The following is a 20,541-nucleotide window of genomic DNA, read 5'->3' on the forward strand; positions in this document are numbered from 1 at the left end:
CTCTTGGGTATTGACTGCCTATGACGTCTTGCATGTCTTTATTTCCCCAATGTCGAATCCTGCCAATGATGCCTTTGACCTCTCTTTGGGGTTTATATTAAAAAGGTAGGGTAAGTGATATTTTTTGGTTAAAACAAAATGTTTTATTGTCTTTAGTGTGGTTGCAGTCAGTCACTATAGTAATTGCCTGACTTTTTTCTTTTCTTTTTTTATATATATTTATTCCGTATAAACTTTATCTGGTTACCAGCTGTGATGTATTGTGGGTCAATACATCATACTGTACATATAGCGAGCTGCTCAAAGTAAATTGAAACCACACTTGCAATTTCCCAGAATTGTGCACCATTCTCTACACTACAGTTTATATTTATTTATTTATTTATTCTTCTAAATACTTTTTTCGGCATCTAACTGCTTCCACATACTTGATTGTATTTTTCACATACACATTTCACACTACAGTATGTTGCTCCACCTATCCGACCAATATGTCTCTGAGTTATAGTGCCGGGGCCTTGTCAGAGTACCCGTTGTACCCGTCTGTCTGTGTCCATTTTATGCCCATATATGGAGATCCCTGATGTCATTAGTATATGTCCATAGTCCATACACTTTTTTTCTTCAACTTTAATACATTTTCTACTGTATATCATATACGTACATTGCGGGTTTTCAGCGAGTCCACGCAGTTTCTGCAGGAACTGCTTTTCTGGTTTATTTATTATTAGAATATGTGGTTAGCGAAGGCAAACAGACTACTGTTATCGGCCTTTCTGCTCTCTCCTCTGATTGAGATTACACGCCCTACCTAATTGAAGGCACTGTACTGCCCTCACGGTTGGACAATATACGGTGACATCAGAACATGTGAACTATGTGTCCTCATATGATTGGTAATATACGGTGACATCATGCTATATGCTATAAAGGCAACCACACTCGCAAATCCACAGGATATGCCTCTGTCTAGTTTATCTGTTTGTTGTGTATACACTAGTGACTAGGGTCCCTGTGGCATAATGTGGGACAATACATCATCATCACACAGTACTTATCGCAACCACTCTTGCAATTCCACGTCTATGTCAGCATCCATGATGTAACGACTCTTTTGGGCAAATATTTAAAATGTTAGTCGTCAGTTTGCGATAGACAGAGACAGAGACACGGAGAGAAACAAAGAGAGAACGACACAGATACTGTCTATTATACAATATTATACTACGGTATATACAGTACAATGATTTCATTCCAGCACCATCAGCAAGTGGCGCTGCCTCTCGATCAGATCTCTGTCGCGTTCCGTTCCTTGAGGGGTTTGGTTAACTCTGCAGCCACATTGTCGATGCAGAGGCTGCGGAAATACTGCCATGCGGCCGAACACAAGCCGTCGCTCCAAACGGACAGGGTGAGCCTGAGGGAGCTGGGAAGCACTCCACTCGAGCAGCTGGTGCAGCCGATGGTCAGCAGGTTTATGCCGACACAGAGAGCAAAGGAAACCCATCACATCATCCCAGCAGCGTGGCGGCCCACCCACATATCGGCAGACACCTTCTTCCAGAACAAACATGGCTTTTCGCTCACAACGTCAGGATTATTCGGCTTGCCGACATTCTACGGACAATACCAAAGTCCACAGAGTGCTGTCTGCGCGGAGCTACGCCGCTCTCCCGTATGGATCCAACATTGTGGATTCAAGACGCTGTCGTCGTCCAGGATCAGCCGATTGCGCTCCACACTGGACACCGACCCGGTGGAAGTGATGAAACTGAAGAACATTCCAGAAAACCAGCACGACGGCTTCAAGACAGGCTTCATCGAGGGCTTCCTAAAGTCCCAGGACGTCAGTCGAACACAAACCAGGAGATTCAGGCTGTTCCTGTTGGCCCTCATCGGCTTTGGCATCTACAGCCTAGTGTCGTCGGGAAACATTCAGCTTGTTTCTGACTCAGGGGAGGCACACACCTCCCAGATGTCCAACGTGACATTCGATCATGTGAGAGGCGTGGATGAAGCAAAGGATGAACTTCAAGATATCGTGGATTATCTCAGGAATCCCAGCAAATTTACGGTGCTGGGCGGAAAACTTCCCAAAGGGATCCTCCTGGTCGGCCCCCCGGGTACGGGGAAGACTCTCCTGGCTCGAGCGGTGGCGGGGGAGGCCGGCGTGCCTTTCTACTACGCCTCCGGGTCGGAGTTCGAAGAGGTGTTTGTGGGTCTTGGTGCCAGCCGTGTCAGGAAGCTCTTCAAAAAGGCAAAAGCTCAGTCTCCTTGTGTCATCTTCATCGACGAGTTGGACAGCGTCGGGGGCAAAAGGGTGGATTCTCCAGCAGAGCCTGCGCAGGCCAGACAAACCATCAACCAGCTGCTGGCAGAGATGGACGGCTTCATACCAAATCAAGGCGTCATTGTTATCGGCGCCACGAACATGCCAGAGCTTTTAGACAAAGCCCTGGTAAGGCCCGGGAGATTCGACGTGCAGGTCACGGTCCCCATCCCCGACGTGAGGGGCCGCACGGACATCCTCGACTGGTACCTGTCCAAGGTCAAGGCGGACCCCGCGGTGGACGCACGCGCCATCGCCCGGGGCACTCCGGGCTTCTCCGGAGCCGAACTGGAGAACCTGGTCAACCAGGCGGCGCTGAAGGCGGCGGCCACCAACAGGCCCGCGGTCACCATGACAGATCTGGAGTTTGCCAAGGACAAGATCCTCATGGGTCCCGAGAGGAAGAGCGCACACATCAACGAGAACAATAAGACCATCACGGCCTACCACGAGTCGGGCCATGCCATCGTCGCCCTCCACACCCAGCATGCAATGCCCATCCACAAGGCCACCATCATGCCTCGAGGCCTGACGCTCGGCCACGTGTCTATGCTACCGGAGGACGACCGCTGGTACCAGACGCGTGCCCAACTGCTGGCCGACATGGACGTCTGCATGGGAGGCCGCGTGGCAGAGGAGCTTGTGTTCGGACGCGACAATGTCACCACAGGAGCGTCCAGCGACTTTGACGATGCGACGAGGATCGCCGAGATGATGGTCACCCGGGCCGGGATGAGCGACGTGCTCGGCGTCGCGACTTGCCCCAACCCGAGCCGGCAGAGCCCCGAGAGGCAGGCCGCCATAGAGCGGGAGGTCGGCGTGCTGCTGAAGGACTCGTACGAGCGGGCGAAGAGCATACTGACGACGCACAGCAAGGAGCACAGGATGCTGGCCGAAGCCCTGCTAAGTCACGAAACCATGGACGCCAAACAGATCCAGTCGGTGCTCAAAGGCTGTAATTCCCTGTGATCTCTCGTAAGAAGTGGAGCGCAGAAAACTATCCAGACCCGTTTTCGGAAAAACCTGTTACTATATCAGGGGTGCTCAAAATTGTTTCAAAATTAGATGTATTTGGCCGCCGACCTCCCCCCACCCCCCATCTGAAAATGTTTTATACCAGCGACCCGCAGAAGCAAAGTTAAAAACGCTTGCTGTGACATATGTATTAAAAGATTTGCGTCACATTTTCCAGATTTTTCAAAAACAGCAGATCTACAAGCTCATAGCACTGTGCCACGCTATATGAGCTTGTAGATTTGCTATTTTTTATAGCTAAAGTTTAAAATAGTGGTTAAAGTGGTTAAAAGCTAAATTGACACAAAATGCGTTCCAGGTCTTAATCCCAGCATGAGTTGCGTCGCGTTGTAAGCTTGTCGATCAACAATTTTTACCGAAGGCTTTCCCCACAATAACAGAATGGAAGTGTTATTATTTAGGTAGTACTGAGCTCTGAGGAACTCCGGTTCCCCATAATATGGAGTTAAAGTGGTTAAGCCCGGTTTTATTTTTTTAATCTAATATGTTTTGTGTGGTTGCCAACCAGACTATAGTAATTGCCCGACAATTTTGTATTATATATTTATACGTGTAGCATGTCAAAGGTTCTTGACATGCAAGCTAAGTGTGGTCAGTGCAACTAAACCCCACCCAAAGTGATTGTCCAATTCCACCTCATAGCTGTCGGTGTTATGTTGCATGGCTGTGCTGTGGAACGCATACACAGTTTATTTGAGTTGGATACTAACATTTCATAGTGTTTCTAGTTAATTGAAATAATGTCATGCACATTTTTCCAGTGCATACTGCAGGCCTTGTTAGCCTATAGGCTAGATTAGAGAAGACATTTTGATTTCGCTACCGAAATGATCGATTAGCTATGGAGAAACGCCATCATTTAACATCTCGATGAGGTGAGAAGGACAGCTTGCCATCGCAGATTGGAGTGTGTGGGGCTTAGCGAAGGACTAATTGCAATTTCTATTTGTATCTATCTGTGTGTGTTCCCCCATGACGTCATATTTTGTTCTCTCCTCCGATTGGACGATGATTACACGCCCCTGCCTATAATTGCCCTCATATGATTGGAGAATATGATGTGACATCACAATCTGATGTCTATATGCCCTGCCCTCTTCTGCAACCACACTTGTAGCCTCGGTAGCCAGGCTTTTATTTTCCTTTTCCTCTGCTCAAAAGGAAAGGCCCGGGGAAACCCGTTGGAGAATCGTCAGTGTTCTCTGCGGTTGTCTATACCAGGGAGGAGGGGGCGGTGGACGTGAGCTCAGATGAACCAATAGGTTGCCTGTTTTCGCCGGCATCCGCCCCTCTAGGCCAGCAGTCACGCAAGGGGCAGCTAGGCTACCACACTTGCAATTCCTCAGGATTGTACCTTTCACGTTATATTGCATTATCATACAATAGCATACAGATTGGACAGAAATAACATTTTATTCACACAAAACAACAAAGAAAATAACAGAGCTATATTTAACTTCACCCCTTTTGCAACCAGATCTTATTTTAATGACATTTAGGACACAAGAAACATGGGTTTATTATGTGTAATGTAGTTTTTAGATACCGGTATTTTAGTATTTCAAAATGCCTGTGATGTCACGCTCTCACTTCCTTCCTGAACGACATATTGTATCAGTAAGACAGGTGAGTGCAGTGGTCATTGTAAGAATTCTGGCCATTATTGTGCAAATTTCAAATTGTGCTACTGTCATCTACTACAAATACCATTAACATTGAGTGACTGCAGTTTCTTCCAGCGGTGAAATGTCCCTTTAAGACAAGAACACTGATAGATAGGTCACATGCGTGATCTTACTGTGGCGTTCCTCTGTGATCTCCTGGTTCTGGTAGTACCACACCACCACGGGCACCGGCGAGCTGATGACGTCACACGCCACCTCCGCCGTCTCGCCGTGGCGGAACTCCTGCGGCGACTGCACCTCCTGGAACGTCAGCCGCTCTGGGAGACAGAGAGATGGTGGTGGTGGCGGCATTATACACCCATTAAGACCGGAGACCAAATTCTACTAAATGTCTTCTAAATCCTGACAGTTTTCTGCAAAACTTCTGTTTTTATGTCAGTGGTTCTCAAGCTATTTCACGTCAAGGACCCCAAAGATTATATGTAATTGGCCCGCCGACCCCCATCTGAAAATAAATATTTTGTTCCAGGGACCCCCCTCAGTAGCTGTGAAAGAATATATATTCAAAGATTTGCACACATTTTTCTGGCTCAATAAATCATTCAAAAACGGCATTATCCCATAGAGAATCATACGGTACAATCCTATCCGTTTCTTCCTCGATCTCAAAATGACATCCATGGGTACCTACAGGTATCTATGTTAGACACACCCACAGACACACCCCCAGATTCTCAGCCACACCCACAGGTTTATTGTGGAGTGTGGAGTAGCTATTCAACCACCAGGTGGCGTCGGCCCATGATGAGCAGAGCTATTAAGTCTTAATAGCAGGGACCCCCTTAGCTGAGAAAGATGAAGCAGGGACCCCCTTAGCTGAGATAGAGATGAAGCAGGGACCCCCTTAGCTGAGAGAGATGAAGCAGGGACCCCCTTAGCTGAGAGAGAGATGAAGCAGGGACCCCTTAGCTGAGAGAGAGATGAAGCAGGGACCCCCCTTAGCTGAGAGAGATATGAAGCAGGGACCCCCTTAGCAGAGAGATGAAGCTACCCCCTTAGTGCATTTAAATAAGTGGTTCTCAACCAGTGGTCCGGGGACCACCAGTGGTCCTTGAGGGGGTTCCAGGTGGTCCGGGGACCACCAGTGGTCCTTGAGGGGGTTCCAGGTGGTCCGGGGACCACCAGTGGCCCTCGAGGGGGTTCCAGGTGGTCCGGGGACCACCAGTGGTCCTTGAGGGGGTTCCAGGTGGTCCGGGGACCACCAGTGGTCCTTGGGGGGGTTCCAGGTGGTCCGGGGACCACCAGTGGCCCTCGAGGGGGTTCCAGGTGGTCCGGGGACCACCAGTGGTCCTTGGGGGGGTTCCAGGTGGTCCGGGGACCACCAGTGGTCCTTGGGGGGGTTCCAGGTGGTCTGGGGACCACCAGTGGTCCTTGGGGGGGTTCCAGGTGGTCTGGGGACCACCAGTGGTCCTTGGGGGGATTCCAGGTGGTCCCCATATGCAGCCTAAATGATGGAGCGTTGGTAACCAAATGGTTACCAACTGTCATCTGGGGCAATATTACTTAAGAGTAATATGTTTACTTTACTTATTACTCATTAGAAATAGTAATACTATGACATTACTTATTACTTGGAATCAAGAGTAATATAGTTACATATTACTTTATATTACTTTTCAACCGGGCCCCTTCCACCCACTAAATAAGCCAGCTCTTTTTACAACTGAATCCAATTCATTGGAATAATCAGCCAAACTGTATAATTACAGCATGTAAAACAAAATATTCAACAAAGAACCTTTTTTGCATGGTGGGGAACATAGAACCTGGGGAACATAGGTACGCTCCCAACAAGAATTGAACTGGCACAATATATCTTGTAATTTTTTTTGAGAGGACCCCCTGTTCTGAGGACCCCCAAAGTAATCATATTTGAACTGGGGATCCCCCACCCAGACAAGCAACAGAATGGTTCCACAGATAAATATTGTGAAAATAGCCAATCTACAAGCTCGTTGTGAACTTGTAGATCGGCTATTTTCACCAGTTTGACCAGTTTTTATAGCATGGTTTGCTGATTACTTTTGATGCAGTAATGGTATTTTTTCTTTTAGAGCCTTTGAGGCATTATAAAAGTCTTAAAAGTCCTTAAATTGTCACTTCACTGTCATCTGGGGTCCCACAGGTTGAGAACGATATGATAGGATCTCCAGCTTCAAGTGTCTCTTTAGACATGCTAATAAGCTGGTCAGGCTACTACTTGGCCTCAACCCCCGAATCCAACTAACACCACACTTTGAAAGGCTGGAAGGGCTTAGAGAGTTGCAGAACCACGTTACAAAATGCCATGCAGGTCGCATATGACCACACGTGTGTTGCCTGGCATGTACAGTATGATAAAGTGAGGGCACAAATCACTGAAGGGCTGAGCCATGCAGATCAAATTGCACTAGTAGTCACACTTTCGCTCTTATAGTCTTACCTGTTCAAACAATGTGAACATTCTACAAAGTAGAAGAATTTGTAACAGCCAAAAAACGTAATTGTTTGGTTGAACTTTGTATTTACTATTTGTCTCTTTTTTTCTTTTACTTACTTAGAGCTTAACAAGAATGTTACAAGTCATCTCATCTTAAAGAAACATTTAAAAAATGTTAGGGCATAAAACCCAAAGTTGTTAAACCTTTTATTATTCTCATTTTGATTTGTTATTTATAGAAAATAAAAGTGACTTATTGGGAAACAAGTGTTTTTCTTTACAAAAAGGAGGTTTTAAAAAAATAGATTGATAGTAAGGGTCTGTCTGCCTGCCAAATTACAATATTTGCCTCTGAGATGTGGAGTAGAAGTAAAAGTATTGGAAATCGGTAATACTTTAGGCTCTTTGGATGCAAGAGAATATAGAGTATTTAATGATGTTAAATACAAATTTAATTTAATACTTGCCAGGGAACTTCAGTTTACTGGCAAGACAGTTCATATTACCCCACCCCCCACGGCGCATTCAACACCTTTAGCTGTGTCCCAAACAATGGTGCCAGGGTGCCAACTGTGCTCTCCTCGCAAGACTGTGTTCACTGAGTCTATATTGAGTTAAAGTTTTCCTTAGTTTTGGGTCAGTTACTGTGCTCAAGTATTCTACTAATGTGTATTCCAAACAGGTTATGTTAATTGTATACAGTAGTCAGCCTACAGAGAGAGAGAGAGTGGGGGGGGGGGGGTTCCACCCTCAGTATATTCCTCTGCTTAACCCCAAAGCAGTTTTCCAAATGAATGTCATTGAACAATAATCAAACAAGACAAAACAAAACAAAGGAATGTGTCCATTATGTCACTTCAATGTTGTCTTCTTCTTAACAGTTTGACTGTTTTTTACGTTTAACACGCATTTTAATCAACCCCCTTTCACTGCCGAGATTGTTGTATTACCTTTAGAGCATACGCTGATTATTTGGGCTTTTAATCCGCGAAAATCCAGCGAAAAAAGGTCCCGTGGTTTGTTATGATCCGAGTGTCGCATCCACCACCCGGATGCACACGGAAGACGCACACAAGACTCGTCTCAATGAGGCGTTGCACCCAATGCATTTCCATTGGCCTCAATTTCCCAGAAGCCCTAGCAGCCCACAGCATGTGACGATTTCCGGTTTTGTCATCACAGCGAAGGCATCCAGTCTCAAACTCCACGACGAAGACGGATTTTCTTTTGATTCATTACATTACGGCGGATTAAACACATAAAACAAAAGGCGGGTATGTCCGATACGGCAGCGACATTAACCTGGAGTAATCCATTCGCGGCACGGAAACTGTTAAAATAATGACCTCAGGATACATCACTGAGGATACGTCCCAGGTGCATCCATGCAATGTTTTTTTAGTTATGCCTAAGTTATTTTTTTTAGGGTTTTCAGGAAGAAAAAAAACTGATAGGCCTATTTCTTTAAATAGGATTAAACCTTAGACTTGTTTTATTATTATTATTATTTATTCTCAGTCAGGGTGGTGGTCCCCAGGTTAATTTTCAGTCAGGGTGGTGGTCCCCAGGTTGATTTTCAGTCAGGGTGGTGGTCCCCAGGTTGATTCTCAGTCAGGGTGGTGGTCCCCAGGTTAAGTTTCAGTCAGGGTGGTGGTCCCCAGGTTGATTCTCAGTCAGGGTGGTGGTCCCCAGGTTGATTCTCAGTCAGGGTGGTGGTCCCCAGGTTGATTTTCAGTCAGGGTGGTGGTCCCCAGGTTGATTCTCAGTCAGGGTGGTGGTCCCCAGGTTAAGTTTCAGTCAGGGTGGTGGTCCCCAGGTTGATTCTCAGTCAGGGTGGTGGTCCCCAGGTTAATTGTCAGTCAGGGTGGTGGTCCCCAGGTTGATTCTCAGTCAGGGTGGTGGTCCCCAGGTTGATTCTCAGTCAGGGTGGTGGTCCCCAGGTTGATTCTCAGTCAGGGTGGTGGTCCCCAGGTTAATTTTCAGTCAGGGTGGTGGTCCCCAGGTTGATTTTCAGTCAGGGTGGTGGTCCCCAGGTTGATTCTCAGTCAGGGTGGTGGTCCCCAGGTTAAGTTTCAGTCAGGGTGGTGGTCCCCAGGTTGATTCTCAGTCAGGGTGGTGGTCCCCAGGTTGATTCTCAGTCAGGGTGGTGGTCCCCAGGTTAAGTTTCAGTCAGGGTGGTGGTCCCCAGGTTGATTCTCAGTCAGGGTGGTGGTCCCCAGGTTGATTCTCAGTCAGGGTGGTGGTCCCCAGGTTGATTTTCAGTCAGGGTGGTGGTCCCCAGGTTGATTCTCAGTCAGGGTGGTGGTCCCCAGGTTGATTCTCAGTCAGGGTGGTGGTCCCCAGGTTAAGTTTCAGTCAGGGTGGTGGTCCCCAGGTTGATTCTCAGTCAGGGTGGTGGTCCCCAAGTTGATTCTCAGTCAGGGTGGTGGTCCCCAGGTTGATTTTCAGTCAGGGTGGTGGTCCCCAGGTTGATTCTCAGTCAGGGTGGTGGTCCCCAGGTTAATTTTCAGTCAGGGTGGTGGTCCCCAGGTTGATTTTCAGTCAGGGTGGTGGTCCCCAGGTTGATTCTCAGTCAGGGTGGTGGTCCCCAGGTTAATTGTCAGTCAGGGTGGTGGTCCCCAGGTTGATTCTCAGTCAGGGTGGTGGTCCCCAGGTTAAGTTTCAGTCAGGGTGGTGGTCCCTGGTTCATAATCAGTTGAAAACCCCTGGATTAAACCTTAGACTTGTTTTATTACTCTTAAACAGATACAGGCTTTGAGAAAGCATATTCAAAGAGCCTAGTGACAGTCAGGGGTAAATATAAACTGTTACTGACTTACTCCTGATGACATCACAAAACCATTGAAAAGATCCTATTTTGGCATGCATGGTAAACCTATTAATTTAAGTTTTTATATTTAAATGATATTAAGAAAGTCACTCACCATTCCACAGTGGTGGAAAGTAAGTGCATTTACTTAAGTACTGTACAATTTTGAGGCATTTGTACTTTACTTTAGTATTCATGAATTCCAATACTTTTACTTCTACTCCACTACATCTCAGAGGCAAATATTGTTGCTCTGGCCTCTGTCCTACTGTCCTACTGCCACCTACTGTCCGTTTATTATATTACACAGTGGGTGAAAAAAACACACCCCTTAAGACTAAACCACACCCATCAGAGGTGTGGCTTCCAGAGGTACCCAGGTTCTTTTAAAAACCTATAGGTACCTCTAGGTACTGGCCTGGTACAGACGAAGGGGACAGTACTGTATCAACTACATTGAAATGCCTTGGATCTGGCAAAGAGTTAAGCCAATACACACACACACACACACACACACACAAACACAAACATGCATATTACGATTAAACTACAATCCCCAGAGAGAACTCAGTGACAGCTAGGTTGGCGCGCCCCAGTCATCCCTTAATCACATCGTGCCCACTGTGATCCGGGGCGTATGCATGTTGACAGCTAGATCCTGTCGATGTCTTCCGTTTACAGCCCGATGAGCACTGGTGCATAGAAGAGGACTTCTGCAAGCATTTAATTTCCCTGGGGGTATACAGTATAGTACAGTTGACTTCATAAATAAACATTCTTATACTCCTGGGGTACATTTATATACACTGTACTGTATACAGACAGCTGTTATTTCCAGAGGCAAAGGTGTAAGGAATATTATAGTAGGCCTACATAAACAAAGGTGTCTCAAAATAGCCTAAATAAATATCTAGATCGATTAATCGATTAAAGATGCATAAATGTGACATAAGAGACCATCACATAAATACACAAGTATAAGATTTAGGTTAGTAGTCGGACAGCGCGTCAAATGCGACGTCTGACAATGGCTGACAACAATGCCAATTTGTAGGAAATGTCCATACTGGCCCCATTGCATGATTGTTAATACTTTCATGTTGTTGTATCATATACCCACAGATACACCCATGCACTTTCACTTTAAAAATAAATGACAAATAGCAAAAATAGCAGATCTACAAGCTCTTGATCGGCTATACTTTGCTACTTTTGTACGAAACGGCAGTATGGCGATCGGGCATCAATTTGCGGAAAAACATACAAAGTTGAACTATGGAGATGAGGTTTCTGCCTGACAGCAACAATATCTCATCCCCCCTCTCACCCCCTACACCCCTCTGCCCCCCAAACCCCTCCCCTCCCTTCTGCTCGCTGGTTTTCGCCATTTGCATTTTGTCGATAGATTTAAACCTGTCTGCTCCTTTACAATGAGTTCTGCAACCCCCTCGCCCACCATGGCCCCCCTCTGAGCGGGGAAGGTGTGTCTGCATCTTACATCCTATGAAGCCATAAGCTTTTATCGTTGGTATTCATTTGTTCTACACTCTCGTTTTCAATATTTTTTTGTTTGTTTGTATTAAACTCTTCTCTCCCTCGCTTTCGTAGTTACATGAATGAGTCATAGAAACATGCTTTCAACTTTGCAACTCTCTCCCCGCAGCAGTTGACTGGTGGTGTCAACTGGTGAACTGAGAAGAAACTTGGCTCGCGCGGCACAAGGACTTTGTCTTTTGAAGTATTGCTCTGTGCTCGCCGAATGTCGAGGACAAAATGTCAAGTGCGCATACGAGCTGTGCCAGTTTGCCTCTGAGCCATTGGTTCAGCTGAGACGCCGAGAGGAGTTTTCACTCTTTCCGTTTCTGCTGCCTCGCTTCCCGTTCCCAGCCTGCCAACATCATCGGTTGGCGGTGCGCTGGTGTCACTGAGCCAGGGAAAGAAAGCACCTCCGAGTGTGAATGCCCGGCAAAAAGTGAATCTATGATGAATTGTTTTGCATCCAATTAGATGCATGAATCTTGTGAAATTCACATGGAATTTGAGCATCAATTAGGCAGCCAAATCTAGCCTGAATCAGAGCTGAGCCTGTGCCACATCCAGATTGGAGACTGATTTGTTTAAATAAGTCTAAATGCAGACAGGTCACATACATACAATTCACAGAATTAGATGTTTGGTTTCAAATCTGATTCAAATCTGATTTCAGGAGATCTGTCTCAGTCTGAATGCAACAACCAGATCTAACTCCGATTCGACTTATTTAAACAAATCAGATTCCAATGTGGATGTGGCACAGATCTGATTCAGGCTAGATTTGGATGTCAGTCTGAACACACAGATCGGATCTGGTGACTTGCAAACGGCAGTGACCTTCTAGCTGTGAGCGATGTCGCCTCACAGCTAGAAGGTCCTGGGTTTGATTCCCGTTGGGGACGCTGTGGGCGTGTTCTCTCCTCCGTGTCATCAGTGCCCATACCCTACGTGGGGTTGGTGAAAGGGCCTTTCTGTGTTGAGTTTGTATGTTCCTCCCGTGTCCACTAGGGTAGGTACCTTAAAAGAAAACATGCGTTAATCCTGGTCTGCAGTGGTCTCTAATTTGCCTCCTCCCGGCCAGTCTGATGGAGGGGAAAGGAACTGGGTTGGAATAACGTGTTCCTTCCATGTGCTATGTCCAACTGGGCAAACTGCCCCCCTGTCAGGTGAAAAGAAGTGGCTTGAACTCCTCATGCAGGGAAGGAAATATGAGATCAGTCCGTTACTCTCCCCAGGTTGGCAAAGGGAGTGTAGCGCCAGGATTACATTAGATAATTGACAATGGCTGAAAAATGGGGTTTACTTGTGGGAATAAAAAAAATGAGAACGCCACATTGTCACTGACGGCTGCCTGTCTTGACAGTGACAGGACTTATTCCAGACCAGCAATAATAACACAAAATTAAACTGAAGAGAATGTTTCCTGTGTCAACTCATTAGTGTTAATTATTCCGAATTACTTTCTCTGTGCGCCTGTCTAATTGCACTCTCCCCCATTAAAATAGCAGGCTATGACGACGGGAGGCACTCTTTAACTTGCATGCACTCAGAAATATCCCAGATTTATCATCACGGCGCACACAGAACGCCGGCTCATAAATTATGCATGTCTAAAACGTACGTCTGTAATATTCAGCATTTAGAGGAGAAACCGTTCATTCATTATTCATTATGTGGTGGATCATATTTAATTGGTCATTGTTTGGTCGCCTTAATTCCTTTTGTTTTCCATGGCTGCATTCCCTTTGTTCTTTTGCACTGTGGAGATCAATAGAATTAACAATCCTCTAAATGTTATTTATGGTGCAGTTCTGTGTGTCATAGTTTGAAATATTTGACATTAAATAATGTATTTGTTGTTGCCAACTTGCCTATACTGGCTTATGAATTAGGTGCTTTGTATTTTCCATTTACCGTTTCTCTGTCAGAGCGGTCTGGTCACTCACTTGGTCTAACTGTCGATTATTTCGTCAATGATTAATCGGTTTGGCCTGGTAAAACAAAAAGAATGGGCTCGTGCAAACATTGATATGAATGTGTTCATGTGCAGTGGGTGCAGTATTAAAAAAGTATTTGAGGTATTTGTACTTTACTTGAGTACTGAATTTACCAATACTTCTCCACTACATCTCAGACAAAACATCTACGTGCAGGTCGTTCTGCGTGCAGGTCGGCCCGAGTATGACCTATTGACCCCTGCAGCTGATGCTGATTGGGGTCGGATTCCAGGAAGGAGGGGTCATTACAACTCTCGTGCTTTAAGTCAACAAAATTTTGTGCTCGACTCCAAAGGCACCGCTCAATTCACATTATGGTGTGATTTCCCACCACTGGCACGTTTATAGCAGTGGTTCTCAAAGTGGTGGTCCGGGGACCCCTAGGGGTACTTGAGGGAGTTTCAGGGGGTCCCTAGCTAAATGATAGTTATAGGAACCAAATGGACCCTTATGGGTCTGTAACGTAAATTAACAGTGATTTTACAATATAAATTGGGGTCCCAGAGATATAGAAATGCCATTAAATGGAGGGGTCCGTAGCCTAATGCATGCCAAACTGGGGGTCCTTCAAATTAAAATAGTTGAGAGTCACTGCTACCTAGAGCCGTAAAACTCTTCTCTCGTGGGGGTCCGTGGCATATAGCTTTTCACATGGGGGTCTAATAAATGTCGATTTGGGGGTCCTTGACATGAAAAGGTTTGAGAACCACTGGTTTATAGTGCGAGTAGCTTGGCCCAGCCTGCGTGCTTTCTGGTCTAGAGGGGTAGCGGGTAGCACATGGACCAAGCGCTGGATAATATTGGTTCACTGATCCGAGTGCCCACCCCTGCCTTCCTCCGCCCCTCCCCTCCCTGGTAGAAAACAGCTGAGAAAACTGACGTCACTCCCACTCCTAGACCAGGAAATGTACAGTATCTCGTTCCCCCAGGCTTTCATTTTTGAGCCGAATGCGAACGAAAGTAAAAGCCTAGGTATCGACTCTGAGGCTATAGTGCGAGCTACTTACGGTAGATCTCCAGCACCACGGTGGCCTCCTGGCTCCGTCCCGCGCCGTCCGTGGCCTGGCAGCGGTAGATGCCGGCGTCCTCCGTCACGGCGTTGTAGATGATGAGGCGCGAGCGCGACGCCTCGGCGTGCAGTGCCACGCGCCGCGACGCCGCCATGCGCTCGCCCGCCGGGTTGAACCACTCCAGACGCACCACCGGCTCGCCGATGGCTGGGTGGGGCGGGGCGGGCGGGTTCAGAGGGAGAGAGGATGATAGGAAACGAAGAAAGAAAGAAGACAATCTTGAGTCTTGAGTGAATGAACATGCACAGTTGCACACAGGCCATTTTTGGAAAGAACTTGGCGTTCCCTACTTCCTTCACAGGCGTTAGCGCCGATACTATAATGAAGGCTCTGTTCCATTCTGGTCAAATTGTACGTGTTGGCTCACTGGAAACACTCTGCTAACACCAAAGTGTCCTTGAGTGGGTTCCAAATGGCACCATACAGGTCTGTAACTCTGAGAGTGTACAGATGGAACCAATCCATCTGGTTCCATGTGTATACACTCTCAAGAGTTATGGGGGTCCTTAACGTTAAAACCTGTGAACGAAGGACGAGTTATTATGTGTGCATATTATAGACCATTCTATAATATATAATATGGGTACTTTTTCACAGCAGATACTGTACAGTATGTCACAGACATAGATGACCGTCAACCACAAACGCTGCATGCTTTGTTCCATGTCAAATAGCAAAAATGGTAAAATGGTGCATTGATATAGCGCTTTTATCCAAGGCACTTTACATAGATTGTGCACTATGCTTTACATAGATTGTGCATTACATTCACCCATTCACACATGCACACTTTCACACACCGATGGTGGATGAAACCATGCAAGGCACCAACCTGCACATCAGGAGCAATTAGGGGTTCAGAGTCTTGCTCATGGACACTTCCCAAGCGGCCACTCTACCCCTGAGCCACTGTCGCTGATAGCAGATATACAAGCTAAGAAGTTAGAACTAGAAGTTAGTCTCCCAAGCCATGCAACTCTTCCACAGTCTTTGAACTTTGAATGCTACAGACGGTCTGTGAGTGTGACCACGCCTTATAAACATTGTGTGCAGTTGTCACACTGTCATCCGCTATTCAGAAATGTCCATTTCTGCTAAGCAGCAAGCTAGCCATGCAGGCTTCGACTAATTTCATTCACAGTAGGAATTATTTATGAGACAGCATGCAAAGCCGAAACCGAAGTGGGTATAGGCGGGAATTCCACTTTATATTCTCTGCATTTTCAGTGCTTCAGATACACTTTTAGACAGAAGCATTTGAACATTATGTGAGCCAACAGTCTGTCTCTCTAGAGACTACAGTTCATCATAAGGCTGAACACAGTGGAGTGGAGTAACATTATCTCTAGGCAGTGGTGGGAAAAGTTTAAAATTGTGAGCATTGTGAGCTTATAGATCGCCTATTTTCAAATGGAATTTATATAGGATTATAGGGTTGAAGTGGTTAATGCATGTTTTCTAAGAATAATAATCAAAATGTATAATATAACCAGTTACTAAAGCTGTCAAATAGTAAAAGTACAATATTTGGATCTGAGATGTAGTGGAGTAAGTAAAAGTACAGAAATGTGGAAATACTCAAGTACAAATACCTCAAAATTGTACTTAAGTACAGTACTAGGTAAATGTTCTTAGTGACTTTGCACCAGTAGCTCTAGGTCTGTTTTATTTAGGTGTTACTGTGTGCCAGCTTGAACAAAAGTTGGCATGCCAAACATGCCGGCTGTGAAAAAGCTCTCAGTACTGAATCATATCGATGTTACCCTTTTGTTCCGGACATGCTTGGAATTAAATGCAAGTGCAATAACCTGCTTTCCAATATGTTTCTACTGTATGTGTCAGTGCTAACAGCAAAATTACAGATTAGTATAGTGTAATAACAAATTATTCCTTTTTTTACATTATACTGTTAAAACTGATGACAGGTTCTAGGATCTTACCTATGATCCTAGATGACTATTTCTATGCATTTGATGTATTACTTTGAATGTGTTTAACTTGCTTATTGTAAGTGTAAAGTCACTCTGGATTAAGATCATCTGCTAAAGGCCTAGTGGTATTTCTCTGGATCTTCATGTAGACCAGGGTTTATCAACCAGTGGTCCGGGGGCAGGGACGGCCAGTGGTCCTTGAGGGGGTTCCATGCAGGTGCATGCAGGCTAAACGGTGGTCCGTGGCTCAAATGTAGAATAATAATGGACCTTGATTTGAAAAAGGTTGAAACCAGGGGGGTTGGGTTCCCCAACTGTATCGTGCCAGGGATCATCACTATAGCCTCTGACTAGGGAGGTCTGGTTGAACTGACAATAAAATCGTGTGAATTGATACTGAATTCAAATGACAACCGCCCTCTCTATTCACCTGCTTCCTAGGCTGTGTGTGTTCCACTTCCTGTCGATTTGATCCAATGAAATCCAATGAAACTGGTCAGATGACCAATGATATCCAATGAAATCGACAGGAAGTGGAACACACACAGCCTAGGAAAAAGGTGAATACACAATTATATATTCTAATTTCTTCCCTTTCCTCTCCTTTCCAGCCGGCCACCCTGCTGGAACACTCACATAGTCTAATTTCACACTCACTCCCGCAGCTATAGCTGTTCAAGTGCTGACAGTTTACTGTGAAGGTGAGGTAGCTTACAATAGTTTTGTAGGAATACAATATCATCTCAAACTTATGGATGAGAGTGCAGAGCATGAGGAGGAACTGAACGGCAACTGTAAACAACAGGATGACACAGTATGCTGAATATGCCACACTTCTCCAGAGTTTTTCTACGTTTATTTCACGTTTACGTGCTCAGTATACTTAATATCAAGGAGATATTGCTGTGCATGTAAACAATACACAGTGTGAGGAAGAGGAGGGTAGGGGAAGTAAGACAGAGTGAGTGAGAGGAACACTGGAGCGTCAACCGAGATAACAGCAACACACAGATGAGCGAGCTGCTCCATTTTTAGCTGGTACTCAACATCACACGTTCTGAACTCACACCTTTCACGGGGTCTTCGTGCCTCATTGACGGGAAGAAGCAGAACTATAAAATATGCTGCTTCAACGAAAGCAAGTCGACTGCACACAGTACTAGAGTTTTACTCTAGTACATTTTGAATTCTGGTATTTCTACATTGCAGTATTGAAACTTAAGTACAACACTTGAGTGCTTTTTCCACCACTGGAAGTGAATAAAGGAGATAATTAGATTTTAACTGCATATCTAGGTGAAGACCCTTGAGGCTCTCTCTCTGCCTCCCCTCCTCATAAAAGTTCAGCTGTGTCTAAATCATCACATTTTATTATCAATCAAATCACCAGAACAGGACATTGTTGTACAAATCTACAAACCCTATAGATTAAATTCAATGCCAGTGTTTGAAATGGGTTATTCCTACAATATCATTCCACTGTAGCGGCGCAAAGAAAGATGAGCTGACCTTTTTACAACAGCCATTTGTAGGCTATAGAATCACTGAAGGTAATACAATGAGTATTGCTTTTCCATCATCATTTTAATACTTTTGTCTAGTCCAGAATGACTGTTATCTTTACCTCTTTACACTAACGGCAGACATTACCCATTTGTGTTTTTTGTTTTTGCTGGGCAAGGTTCTTTTCCCACTAAAGAGATGGTTGGAGGAGGCAGTCATTGCATTGCGATGTTGCAAACATGCTTAATGCCTTATAGACACGAATTGGGGAAATGACTAAGCTCTTGCAAGAGGGGTGCTAAAATATACTGTAGTGGCTGAATGTTGTCTACTGCACTTTTAATATATATTTTTTATCCCACGATTTTCTAACCCATTTTTCACCCCTGTGTCAATCATCTAATGTGATCCTTGGCTCTACACACCCTCCACCAACCTAGTCCCCATATATGGGGGACAAGGGAAACGGACTTGAACTCATGCTTCCTTCATGCCTGAGTGTCCAAGTTGCTCCTTTACACCTGACAGGGGGGAGTTTCCCTGGTTGGACGTAGCGCGTGGAAGGAACATGTTATTCCAACCAGTTCCTTTCCCCTCCATCAGGCGCCCCGGCTGGCCAGGGGGAGGCAGTTTAGTGACCAGGATTACTGCATGTTTTTTGTGAGGGTACCTACCCTAGGGGACACGGGGAGAACATGCAAACTCCACACAGAAAGGCCCTTTCGCCAACCCCGCCTTCGGGTATGGGCACTGATGACGCGGAGGAGGAAACACGCCGCCTGCACCCACAGCGTCCCGAGCGGGAATCGAACCCAGGACCTTCTAGCTGTGAGGCGACAGCACTACCAACTGTGCCACCGTGCCCGTGTCTACTGCACTTTTAAACTAGAAAAAGTGGTCCTCAGAGCACAGGTCTCCACCAGCCCAGGTCAGGTTGTGGCCTCCTGGTGGCGCTCCCATCCGACTAATTAAATGTGTTCAAACTCGGCCTCATGGTGGCGCTATAAGAGGCCGTTCTGAAGAATTTGGGGCAGAGGTTAGTCATTGGCATCCAGGGAGTCAGTGTGTGTGCGTGTGCAGAGTTTGGCAACAGCCGAGACAACGGTGCCGGAGATTAGCAGACGGACGGACACATACACACACACACACTGTATAGAGTGCAAAACATAGTCTCTCGCCATGCCTTCGGCCTGGTAGAGACAATTAACCGTTTTTGAGTGGTGCTAGCCACTCCTATAGACACCTATGTGTGTCCCTGGCTGTGACTGTCTGTCTGCCCGTCCGAGTATGAAAATAGCGTTTGTTGACCACAAACTGTTTTATTTTACTGTGCACTGAACAACAATTCAGTGATGCATGCCAACAGGGTTCAATTCAGTGATGCATGCATTATGAGAGCTTTAATAATTCACACATGTTGCTGCTGCTCTGAGCAGCTGAGTTCCATCCGACATTGTTTTTTGGAACATAAGGCCTGAAATGATGCGATTGTTCACGTCACAATCGTGGATTTACAGCAACAAATGTCATCAATATGGTGGGAACAAAGTCAACACACACACAACTACGCAAACAAACACGCAACGACAAAAGAGAGAGAGAGAGAGAGAGAGAGAGAGACAGAGACAGAGACAGAGAGACAGAGAGACAGAGAGACAGAGAGACAGAGACAGAGACAGAGACAGACTCCCGGTGTCTTTCCCTTGTAAATCCAGCAGATCAGAGTGCCAGTGTGGAGGAGCTGGCCACCACTATTCTATTGACTATTGTGGGAGCATCAACCTGCCAGATCCTGGCGGCTGTGGCCCACCGAGGAGTGGTTTCCCCTGGGGAACTGAAGCAAGAGAAGGTCAGGGGAAAATGTCATGTATCAAACAGCCCTCTCCCTCTGGGGGGGTTTAGAGCTGGAAGGTGACACACAGGTATAGCCTATCTGTGAGTATTGTCTTGGACACAAAGTGAAAAGCCTTTACATGAAGTAATTCTGGCAGCGGTGGCTCAGCCAGTTATGCAAGATTCGATATTTGCACCTTGTGAACATAATATTTACGCCGGCCAAAAAAGAAGAAGATTGATTGATCTCTGCTCCTATCTCTATTCTATCTGCTAATAAAGTATTCCATCAATATCGTGAAGGGAAACCTTCAGGCCTATTTGAGTAAACGTATTGTAAACTGACCAAACCAAACATCATTCTGGAAGCAATGAATGAGGTTCTGTCTCCGTCGTA

General features: G+C 45.9%; 2 protein-coding genes across 2 annotated transcripts in view; one reads left to right on the plus strand and one right to left on the minus strand.

Moving 5' to 3' along the window:
• The window catches only part of ncam2 (neural cell adhesion molecule 2), a 194,975-nt gene that overhangs the window by 51,293 nt on the left and 123,141 nt on the right, over positions 1-20,541 (minus strand). Inside the window, exons 3-4 of the mRNA XM_083758886.1 lie at positions 14,815-15,024; positions 5,163-5,306 (exon numbers count right to left, since the gene is read on the minus strand). Of these exons, the coding sequence (XP_083615012.1) occupies positions 5,163-5,306; positions 14,815-15,024 (354 nt within the window). The remainder of the gene's footprint in view (positions 1-5,162; positions 5,307-14,814; positions 15,025-20,541) is intronic.
• On the plus strand, positions 1,349-3,298 carry LOC310854321 (ATP-dependent zinc metalloprotease YME1L1-like; the record flags this gene model as incomplete). Its single annotated transcript, XM_083758918.1, has 1 exon — positions 1,349-3,298. The coding sequence occupies one exon, from the start codon at positions 1,349-1,351 to the stop codon at positions 3,296-3,298; it is 1,950 nt and encodes a 649-aa protein (XP_083615044.1).

The sequence above is a fragment of the Protomyctophum parallelum genome, assembly GCF_964188405.1.
Source record: "Protomyctophum parallelum genome assembly, chromosome: 23".
Taxonomy (NCBI): Eukaryota; Metazoa; Chordata; class Actinopteri; order Myctophiformes; family Myctophidae; genus Protomyctophum; species Protomyctophum parallelum.